Here is a 12,164-nt window from a genome sequence, read left to right on the forward strand (position 1 = left end):
GAAAAAGAGGGAGCTGGTAAGGGCTTTTTATCTGAACAAAAATGTACCAACCAGCCATTTTCAGTCGTCTCAGGTAGCTGCTCCTCACCAGGCTTCAGAGACGACCTATAGCCAGTAGGCTAAGGTTAAAGCTAATCTAAATGACCAGGAGGTAGCTAGCACCAGTGAAGGCACCACTCTCACGCATTTTCCTCTGGAAAGGAAGGAGAGGTGGATCGTTTTGATAATAGCAAAGACTCTGCCACTTTGTAGAAAGATTAGATCTAGGCCGTACTCTACACAATATGTGAGAGGGCTTTTAGTGTCCACAGCCAGAGTTCAGATGGAGACCATAGAGAAGTTCCAAACTCCCTTGAATGGTAGTTATTCACTGTTTCCATGTTAAAGGAGAAGTTCGGTATTTTTAAATCTGGGCCCTATTTGGGTGTAGAAATGACTCATAGGAACAAACATTTTTGGAATCAGTCTAATAGGTAGCCTCCGCCGTAGCCGCGATACGGACTGGGGCAATTGCGGCCTCTCAAAGTACATCCACTAAAAGCGCTTGTTTTTGCCACTGACAGGCTCAGATTGTGATCTCCGGTGTCCCTTTTTTACAGAACATCCTGTCAGCCACACGCGCCTCAAAGTCTGTGAGTGTGGAGGTTTGGCCTTCCTCTCTTAATCAAAGTAGAAAGCTTGCAATTCCATTTGTGTTCTGGGAGAAGTATTTTTTGCATTCGGGGTAATCTGAGTCAAAATGAAACCAATAGTGAAACTACCCAGTCTTGAAAAATAGCTGTAAAACACATAAGTACAACAAGAAAGTGTTCTGCCGCATTCGACCACTTTCCTCACCTGGCACAAGTCTTGTACATTGAAGGACAGTTTTAGTTTAATTTTATATGTAGAACTTCAGGGTAATGGGAGTTAGTAATGACAGATAACTGTAATAATAACATTCTAACTTTTAATTGTTACGTTCCCCAGAACGGGCTAGGGGATGAGGGGAGTAACAATATATAATTAAACCCAGGAAAAAGAAGGGAGGAACAAAAATAATCAGCAAATTTAAAAAGGTATTTATTTACAAACTAAAGCAAAATTGGAACACAAAGCAAGCTTCTGTCAAAAAAAAGAGAAGCTGATATACAAGTCAATATACTATCACCCAAAAACTGCAACTAACAATTAAACACTAAGGCCTTGAACACACCTTCCACGAAAGGAGTAAAACTAGCAAGTTGGCGTCAAACACACACGCAGCTGAATGTCCCACTGGCACTGCTGCGTCTTCCCTCCTGCTCTTTATGCTCTCCCTTTATTGGCGAGTTAACACAGGCGAGATTAATCACCAGCTGCTGTGAGTGGAGGAGCTGCACCCGGAGAGTACACAGAAGAGAGAGACACATGGAAACACAACGCAAAATACACACCACTACAGCACGTAACACCTCACCCCATAAGAACAAACCATGTTTGTTTACAAAGGGTTACATAGTCAAGAAAAGTGTGATTCAATCAACATCAACATCATGAAATGTTTCAGCAATTGCTAAATACACCACATAATGGTAGCAACAGTACTACTCCCACTACCAACCTATAAAGTCACCAAGTGTATTAGTTAACTGACTTTTGAGAATGTTGAGCAAATGTGAGGCCACACTTGACAGACAACAGCTGAACAACTTACAAAGTAAGAAGGAACATGAGCAAATTCACCTCTGACACGCACGTAGCCGAATGGCCCACCGCTGCACAGGCTGCCTCTTCTCTCCTGCTCCTCTACTGTTGCCTTGATTGGTTAAGTGGAAACAGGTGGGCCTAATCACCTGCTGCAGCAAGGAGAGAGCAGCACCCACAGCACCTAACACATGCTACTGGATTTTTGTAGTTACTTATAACGTCTTTGTATACTGAGTTTTTTAAACTTTGTATCGAAAGGATTCATTTTCAAATTAAAAAGTAAGAAGAGAACTCAGTAACTGTTCTTACTTTCCACCAGATACAGAAAATGTGACGTGTCTGAAACCTTTTGGCCTTACTGGTTAAAACTTTCACAATGGCGCCATCTTCTGGACATGTGTGTAACACTACAAAGTAATGTGCTGGAGATGCAAAAACCTGAACATTTGTGAGACTTTTACTCTTCATTCTTCACATTTGGTTGGATAAAAATCTTGTTGTTGATTATGCCCCTAAGCTGCTTCAGCATCCCTCTTTTGTTTACACTTCATGAGCATGAAAATGTTTCTTTAAATAGTCTGGCACTAGCACAATTTGTTGACACCTACACAAAGAAGAACTACATTCTGTGTATTTCCATTTTCAAACTGTGTGAAAAGTTTATTTTAAACATCACAACACAAGCAGGGACCTCTAAGATATTCAATATTTACTATTAAAAACTAATGGATAGAAAATCCTACAAGTTTACACGTCAGTACTTTTTATCGCAGGAACTGTTAAAATGTATTATTTATTTATTTATTATTATTATTTTGACCCTAAAGTGACACATTGTCTGCTCATGATCCCAAGTTTGAATGAATGAGTTAAAAGCAGTCGTAGGTAAAGTGATGTTACTTTCAGAGACTATTACTTATTTATAGTTTTGAAGAGGTACAACAAGATAATACTGTATGGTATTTCACATCCGTCCATCCATATACCGCTTATCCTGTTCAGGGTCACAGGGGGCTGGAGCCTATCCCAGCTGTCATTGGGTGAGAGGCGGGGTTCACCCTGGCCTGATTGCCACTCATCACAGGGCTGACACACAGAGACAGACAACATTTCACACTCACATTCAAACACCTACCGGCAATTTTAGAGTCATTAAAGAACCTAACAAGCATGTCTTTGGACTGTGGGAGGAGGTACCCAGAGAAAACTCACGCACGCTCAGAACATGCAAACTGCACACAGAAAGGCTGTGCACTGTGCAGTCTTTAGTATTTCATGATAAAAGCATCAATAAAAATAATTTGTATCACAGAAATAATATTATAATAATATTTCTTAATGTTCTGTAGAGATCCTCTGTTTCAATCGTTCTTTCCGGGTGTTTATTTATTAAAAACCTTACATCCATACTCAGAATAAGCATTAGTATCAGAAATATTCAAGACAATGTTGATGCTGTATGTAGTAATAGATAATGTAGAAATATGCCAAGGAAGATATACAGAGAGTGGTACAACACAAAATCAATCCATTGAATATGAAATAATACTTCTATTCAGACATGCGCTTGTAAAATACAGCTGGACAAAACCTGAGTTTAACACAAAATAACATCTAAGTGCATAAAAAAACATCCTACAATTACTGACACAATAACACAGATTATAAGTGACATCTGCATGTTTAAAACATGAACAACCAACTTAATGATACGATCTTGAAGATTTCAATTGATGTGCTCTTGAGCGCCACCCATTGGCTAGAATTGGTAATTGCAAGAGCACTATTCCCAATTTAACCAGACGTATACGACTGGCTCCCTTTAGCATGGTTCTAACGCTTGATTTTCTTCGTTTTTTTGACAGCAAACGTATTAGTTTATTTGCTGAGTCATCTGATTATTTTAACATTGTTGTAAGTGTACTTTTACTTAAGTACAGACTCAGCACACTTCTTCCACTGCAGCCAATTGTATGTAGAGACATAATCAGTTATTTACACATAGTAAACAGCAGATGGCAGTCTAACTCAGTCTGTGCGTGCTGCATGAGGCAGTGGATGCACTCAGTATAGCATATCTGGGGCTGCGGCTCTTCAACTGTTTGTAAAACCTGTTAGTCCTTCATGTGTACTCACTCCTTTGGTTCATGTATTTAAGTGTATAAGTATGTTATCCTTCATTTGTGTTGTGTAACAGTACCGTCAGATGGTGTAAACATCACACTTTCCTGAGCAAACATTGCACTAAGGTAGGGAACTATATATATTTAAGGCATGAGTATGTCCTCATTAATAATGAACTCACACATGCAGTTTCCATTTGAAATTTAACAGCAGTTATTTATAATTTAAGAGCTAACGTCGGGTCAGGAGCCCAGACTGTGTCATGTTTAAAATATGTTCTGTAACGCAGCACTTTGCTGGGGAGGAAATGTAAAGACGAGTGATGACATCACAGTAAAAGCTTGACGTTGTCAGATTTAGATCTGTGGTTTGTGAACGCTGTTTGCAGGTAACGCTCAGGCCTCCGGCTGCTCACACTCTTGGGGTTTCTTTGAGAGGAGTGTCAGAATATGGTGTTTTACATCCCTGGGGAGCAATAACACTTGTGTGAATTATTTATGTTGTCTTTTCTCATCTGCATGTCCTTTTCTCCGAGCTGCGGGTCACTGCTCCCACTTTTAAACCTGCTACTGTGTTTTTTCGATGGGTGGGGCGGGTCAAAGGTCAGGGTTAGTGGGTTCCTGTGTCACAGAGGTCGTGGGGAAAAGGAGGATGAACCCTTGTATCGCGCATAGGGACAATTCCACAGACAGTCCCTGAAAACCTTCCAGATTCCTGCACTGCATTGTGTCCGGTATACTTCAGGCGGCTGAGTGGGTGTTTCAGACGACATGAGGAGGCTGCATGAGGTGGATCCCGACCCCCCCTGCACCCCCTCTTTACCATCCTCACACATATGCTACTATAACAATAAAGGACAATGGCGGGTACTTCAAGTGAAGCTGGGAGATTACTTGGGGAGTGGGCTATTGTTGGTGTTTAAGCATTGTTACCTCGACAATTCCCCTGCTGAGGAAAAGTTATAGTAGAGAAGTGGAGGAGGAGGAGGAGGAGGAGGAGGAGGAGGGCCTCATCTGAATTTTATAGGACCATTTTTTTTCCTTCTCTTTGGCAGGGATGAAATATTCCCAACATAGCAGATTGAAGGTTGGTCCACTGTGTAATTATGGGATGTGTGTAAGCTCTACAGAGTAAAATCATTGCTCTGAGGGTAAAGGAACTCCAAAATCTCACTGGTGTTCTCTCCTTTTGATAATGTTCAACTTATTTTACATGCAGATCAAAACTGTATTCAATTTAACTGATAACCATATGTTCTATGCATGATCTTTTTTGGTTTATCTAACCAGGAAAAAGCATCAGTGAGATGAAAACCTCTTGTATTTAAAGAGAGTTGACTAAGAAGACAAAATTAAAAAACTACAACGATTTAAACACAAGCAACAGGAGTAAAGACAGCATCCATGTAACATGTTTAAGGTGTCCAAAACTATCAAAGCTAATGTAAAATAATCAATTAAAAAGTAAACTCTACTAACTGTACTTTTGCACTCACTACATGCATGCAGAGCAACAAGTTATTAGTGATAAACAGACTTAAAACCGTTTGTTGGAAAGTGACCGTGAGTATTCGTCTTGCAGAAAGTGGATTTTCAAAATAAAATGTGGGCTTACCTGGCAAGAGGTGGGACATCACTGTGATCACGTTCTAAGCTCAAGTCTCAAGTTCTAAATGATTGAGAGAAAATTTAATGTTTGCAATTTAATGACAACAAGGCCGACTCCATCTGCAGATAGGGATGTTGCAGTAAGATCAAAAGTTCTGAAACCACGACAGAATGGATCCTTATGTTGAGACTGTTTTATCAAGTGATGTTTCCAAAGTCACGACTGAATTTTAAGCCGGCATAAATGGAAATTGGTTCCTGGCTCTTGAAAAAGTTAGTTCCTGTGTCTGGTGGTGTAACCTGCCAAATGCAGCTTTCCCTCCTGCCTGTGTGACTTGATTTGCTGCTTCAGAAATGATTCAAAGTGTATGTGTTCTCCTGTGCATTGTAAAAAATACTTTAAGTCATGCTAAATTAAAACGCTAAAGTCCAACTGAACCACAAGTAAGTTGGTCGAGCCAAGTCTTAAATCCATGTCTCATTTCTTGTGTCAGCATTGTGGGATATTAATTGATTCTCCCTCAACCACCTCAACCATTTACCACACTTGTAGAGGCCATTGAGGGGAGCGTGTTTGACCTGAGGCCGGACGCTGACAGCAGATGTCCGTCACTAATCGGTGTCATCGGCTCGGCCTGAAGACGACCAGAGGTACATCAGCTTTTTGTCTTGTCTCCTGAGATGCTTAATTAAGAAGGAGACGTCGTTCGTGCTACGGACCACACCGATCAATATGTCAGACAGGAAGAGGTCGAGGTCACAGGAGGCGTATGACTTTGACCTGGCGTTGTTTGGTCATGAGACGTTGGCGAACTTTGACCTTTAGTCCACTAGTTAACATAAAGGATTTGTTCATGCAAGACGACATATAGAGAAATCATGTGTGCACTTAATCATTGCCTGGTTCAATATGGTGATATCATGGTTCAAATAATTTAATGTTCCAGGTCATTGAGTGCTCGCAGGTTTTACTGGGGTGGTCTTCTTCTTCTCTGGTAGAGCTGTAAACAAGGATTTAAGACCAAATATAGACTTGTTTGTTTAAGACATTAACTTGTTTGCTGCTGAAGAAGCTTTCTCTCACTCTAATGGAGTTTACTCACTTCAACACCACCTGCAGACGCTTCAGCCGCTGAATCAGGACAGTTTGTGTACTCGTTGTGCTCTTTTGTGTTCAAATGCAGGTCGTTCAAAGACGCACTCCACCCTGCACTGTGGAAATGTTTTGTGTTTTGGGACAGAATTCACCTTTTAGTTACTGTTTAGTGTCAAGATGCCGACATGGAAATGAAGGGCTATCTGCATTGAATTGCTGTCTTTTGTTACACAAATTAGATGATTGCTACTGCAAATCAACAACTTAGGCAAGAACACAACTTCATGAAACTGCTCTACAGCTGCTCAGTTTTGGCTCTCCAGCCAACAGTGGATGCAGCTGGTTAAGTCAAAATAAAGACATTAACTTAAAGCTGCATCAACACAGTGCAAACTTTCAGACAGACAGAAACCCGAATGAACAGAAACACATGTTTTTAACAGCTGGAGTTGTTGGGAAAAGGAGGTTTGAGGTCTGCTGATTTCATCGGGATTAAAGAGGATCATCTTAAAACGAATGTTTGGCGCCAAGATTATGACATGTGCACTTTATCTCAGGGTGACGGTCACAGACAGCAAAGAAGACATCATGTTTTGATTCTGCTTGGGTGTTTGTGAAGGATTTAATTAGTAAAAGAAGCTTTGAAAACAGTTACACTCACATTATGACAAGTGAAGTACTCATTATGAAGTAAAATAGCTCTTGTGGATATGATATTGTAGCTTCCTGGCAGATGGGCGTGTCGGGACAGCTGCTTGGAATTGTGGGACAATGGACCTAAGTTTAATGTAGCTGAATATTCCAGCAATGCTATAGGTTGTCGTGTTAAACTGATGTTTTCTGCTATTGTTGTTATAGTTGGCATGTAGTTATAAGAGTTATACCCCTTTCTCACCAAAATTAGCATGTTGATCTGGGAAAACCTGCTAATAAATGCTGATTGTCTCTTTTCCCATTGCCAGTGGAGTATACTCCTTTCAGTCCCTTTTATGCTGTGTGACCATCTGACATCACAAACCCGCTGGAAGCAGGGTTAGTAAACAATTGTTTGCACAAAGAACTTATATTGTACTATTTGGTAAGCAGCATGGAGGCCAGTGAAGATGTTACTGTGGTCAGGTCTTAATTGTATCTATTTCTCTTTCTATCAAACTCGGCGCAGACAAATTTGGAACGATGTTTGAGCGCTGCTTGGACAGAGACGGGCAGAGTAGCTGAGATTATAGCGGAGTTTAGTGTGTCGACACAGGTTTTGTGCTCCCATCAATGCCGATCTGAGCCAAGACGATAATTTCCCAGGTCTTCTGCAGAGTCATTTGACCCGGGTCTGAATGCCAACTGTCACTAAGCGAGAAAAAGCCTGGTGTTAACGGGTTTTTTGACCAGTGGGAAAGGGGCTTTATTTCCTTGTGGAGGGGTTTTTACCATGAGTGTGTTTGGGTGCACGAGAAATCGTATGGGAATGAAGACTGTTATGAAGTAAGTAAGAGTCTCTCTGTTACTGAATATTGTCTTAATTTATTATATAATAAAGAAATTAGAAAACATGCATTAATGTTCTCAATCTCAAAATATCTTTATTTGTCCAATGAACACCCCAAATCAAAAAATATTCAGTTGTCTTCAACAAGGCAAAATAAATAATGACTTTGTGTTTAATGAATAATATAATAATGACTAATGATTAAAATCACCATTTGGCTAATCCATAGTAAAGTAAAAAAATATTTAACTCTTAAGTAGTAGTAGAATATAGCAGCATATAATAAGAGTTAAATGGAAATAAAAAATAATATAATCTCAAAGTAAATGACAGTAACAAGAAGCATCTTTATCTCCCTCTACTACTAAAAAGATCAACAAATACCGGTGATGAACTGTGTCAGTTACTGTGACCATAATAGGAGCTGCAGACGGGGCGGGGCTTAGCGCCTCCCCCCTCCTCTCGTGCAAACGGAGGGGCTTACCCGGATCTACTGCAGATATTTGCGAGGCTCCTCCCTGCATTTTTTATCGCCTTATAACAGGATATCTCACTGGCGCGAAAAACGCACTGTGTGGCTTTCTATTACACATTGTGGGGCGGACCTTGTGCCTGCTGCTAGAACCACCGGCTTTTGTGTTTTTATTTTTCCACTTTAAACTTAAACAGAAGTAAAACCAGCGTCAAAGTAACACAAACTCGGACAGCTATTATCCGTTTGATCTCCGAGCGCTGGGAACATTTTGCTCTTTTGCTGCGGAGGGATTTTCCATGCCCTGAATTTCACTTTGGGGCCGTCCACAGAGCTGGTGAGTAGCTTTATTCTGGTATTTGACTGAAAGTTTCACATGACGAAACAGAGCTGAGCCTGAGCCCACTCTTTCCTTTAACCGGTTCACATGACTGCTCTGTGGAACAAAGCGCTGCCCACATTTCAGGAAACGCAGCCTCATTTGTGACTTTTACGATGGATAGTGCTTGAACAGAAAGTCTCTCATCCGCTACAAACTTGCACTGAATCATAGCAGACGCCTATATATAACTACATTATGTAATAAACTGCCCAGGCACACAAGGTTGAGTCCATCACTGCAAAGAGCGCATCCGCAAGATCCCCAATCAATTATTAACGTGGTCCCATTTGGAGAAAGTAGGCTGTCAGGAGAATGAGATAATAGTCCATTAGATACTTGTAATGTGATCATACATCTGATGGGAACTACTTTATTAAGGTCATGGCTAATCACTATGATATTTCCCCTCAGGTTGACAGAGGAACTTCTGATTCTTCTCTGGGAATAAACTGTAAAGGATTTTATAAACTGGAAACATGGAGTTCGACTGTTATCAGCACTATTTTATGGACGATTTTGACACAGAGGAGGATTTTTACAAGTCGACTGCACCGAGCGAGGACATATGGAAAAAGTTCGAGCTGCTGCCCACCCCTCCCATGTCTCCCACCCGGACTCTAAGCGGAGCTGCCCTGCACCTCTCACCGGGGGACAAGCTCAGCTGGCTGTCCAAAGTGCTGGGTCAGGACGAGGAGTGCGATGGCCAGTTCACCCCGGACACTGAAGAAATGTTGGGCAACCTCAGCTCCATCATCATACAGGACTGCATGTGGAGTAGTTTCTCCGCTAGTAAGCAGCTGGAGAAGGTCAGCGGGAAGGTGGTGTCAGCTGCGGCGCAGACCGGTGTCTCCCCGGTGGCGCAGATCTCCGTGAGACCGAGCAAGGCGCAGTGCGTCTCGCCCGGAGGCGCGCTCCCTACCGCGGCGACAGACTGCGTCGACCCCGCGGCTGTGCTCACCTTCCCGGCGAACAGCTGCAGGAAGCCGGCGTCGTCTGGCTCCGAGTCCCGCTCTGATTCCTCCGGTAAGGAAAGCAGCCATGCTCTAAATTGCCCCACCCTGCCCCTGCCTCAGGATTATATTGCCCTCTAACAATGCGTAATTTAGAGAGCTAGGCTGCTGTTGCGTAACTGTAGTCTGTGGTGCAGAGGGGTTATCAGGTACAACAGTCAGTCACCTTTAATCCGGATTTTTACGCGCACTTGGTGAATGCGCCACATGCTCTTTCACAACAGCAGCGCAATGTTTTAAAAACCGCGCCCCCGTCACTTGTACTTGAATTTCCCCCACTTTCAATACCTGCCACCGGCTCTGCATCACAATCAGAGTGCGGCAGAGGGGCGGGGTGACCGAGTCCTTATGATTGATTACTACTACACACTCAGAGACACCGTGAGAGTAACTCTTTCACATGTCTTGAATTACTGAAGCCCCCTGCCAGCAGATCTGCTCATTTAAATACTTGATGAATGGTCAGTGCTCAATGACAAAAGCCTGAATTCCTGGCTTTGGCAGGGCATGGATGACCACTGCTGTTAACACCTCATCTCCTGCCCCCCCACATGGAGGGGTGATTACCATGCCTGACTGAGGAATGCACTTCCTTATTGTCAGATTAGTTACATTTTGATAGCCTCTGCTCTTTCTTATGCAGGAGTACATTTTTTACTCACTCAATCACTGTGTTTGTAAAATCTTTTTTTCTATGTATTGATGAGTTTTTCCCGTGTGATCACAGATGATGATGAGGAGATCGATGTGGTCACGGTGGAGAACAAGCAGAGCCGGGTGCGGCTGGTGAATGTCAGAAAACCTGTGACCATCACGGTCCGAGCCGACCCCTGCCCCAAACGCTTCCACATGTCTGTCCACCGGCAGCAGCACAACTACGCCGCCCGCTCCCCAGACAGTGAGCCGGAGCCTGAGGAGGACGACGACGACGATACCGAGGAGGACGAGTATGATGAAGAGCCTCAGAGCAAACGTACCTGCACATCATCCAGTCAGAGCGCATGCTCTTCTGGTCATGTCTCCTCCCCCTCAGAGAGTCCACAAAACTCGGACACAGAGGACACTGACCGCAGGAGGAACCACAACTTCCTGGAGAGGAAGAGGAGGAACGATCTGCGGTCCCGCTTCCTCGCCTTACGGGATCAGATCCCCGGTTTGGAGTCGGCGAAGACCCCGAAGGTGGCCATCCTCACCCACGCGACAGAGTACCTGGTGGATCTCCACAGCAGAGAGAAACGGCAGGTGCAGGAGAAGAAACGTCTCAAATCCAGACAGCAGCAGCTTCTCCGCAGACTATCGGAACTGAAGCGCTCGTGAGACACAAACGAGTGTGCCTCCTGAAATAAACTGCCTCAGAAACTTTGGTCAGGAGTTCCCTCACATTTTGGAACACCTACATTTTTTTCTATAACAACATGCCTCATGTAAATAGCTGTGTTTTGTCTTGACTGATTTCATATGTATGTGGGCTTCCGATGAATGACTGCAGATGAACCTGGTATGGGGAGGAGCAGTTTGTGTGCTGTGTTTCTGTAGTTTCTTTGCACATTGTTTAAGTAATGAGCAGGGGTGATTTCATTTCCTGGTGTGCTGTGATGGGAAATAATAACAGAACTTGTTAATAGTTTACCTGTGTGATAGTGAACATATGTAGCCTTCAGGGTGTGCGTGTGAACGTTGGTTGAAATGTCTTAATTTGAATCATTGCACACTTATAATGGAGTGAAGTGTGAAAGCCTTTTTCCGTGTACATAGGAGCAAACGAGTCGGTTCCTGGTGTGTTTGGATTGTATGACTGAATGTTTGATGTACAAATTGTTCTGTAAATAATAGCTTATCCCTCCTGGTGAAGGAGACGAAATCAAGAGTTGTCAATGAGCTTTGCTCCTCTTTATGACGTGCCATCAGGCATTGAGGAAACCTCTATTTTGTTAAGAAAATAAGAAAACTGGGCAAAAAAAAAGACTAAGTAGCACTGCTGTACTTTATATACACACGTCACTTTGTGATTTCAATGCTTCTCCTGATTTTGGTTGATTTTTTTTTTAAGCATGCTAACATGGACAGCAACATTAAATTTTTATACCATATTTGCATACAAACTTGAAGTCTGTTTGTTTTATTCAAGTGCGACACGGAAAATTACAGTAGTCCTCTGCAGGACGAGCACCAAATATCTGTGACTTTTTGACCTTGCCATCAATGTTTCCTCATGTTTGAAGTAGTAACAAATACACACACGCATACATCAAAATGTCCCCACTCTTGTTGCCGTACCTGTCGTGTAAAGGGGCCCGTTTCCATGCCAGCTGCGGGAAGGTT

The 12,164-nt window shown here is 42.6% G+C and overlaps 1 protein-coding gene across 1 annotated transcript; it reads left to right on the forward strand.

Moving 5' to 3' along the window:
* The first annotated feature begins 8,582 nt into the window (after positions 1-8,582).
* On the forward strand, positions 8,583-11,938 carry mycla (MYCL proto-oncogene, bHLH transcription factor a). The gene is made up of 3 exons (XM_069661897.1): positions 8,583-8,787; positions 9,244-9,855; positions 10,570-11,938. The coding sequence occupies exons 2-3, from the start codon at positions 9,309-9,311 to the stop codon at positions 11,157-11,159; spliced, it is 1,137 nt and encodes a 378-aa protein (XP_069517998.1). The 5' UTR covers positions 8,583-8,787; positions 9,244-9,308; the 3' UTR covers positions 11,160-11,938.
* Positions 11,939-12,164: the final 226 nt, after the last annotated feature.

The sequence above is a fragment of the Semicossyphus pulcher genome, unplaced genomic scaffold (assembly GCF_022749685.1).
Source record: "Semicossyphus pulcher isolate SPU_LCO1_2020_fin unplaced genomic scaffold, fSemPul1.0.p SCAF_14, whole genome shotgun sequence".
In the NCBI taxonomy this organism is placed as follows: domain Eukaryota; kingdom Metazoa; phylum Chordata; class Actinopteri; order Labriformes; family Labridae; genus Semicossyphus; species Semicossyphus pulcher.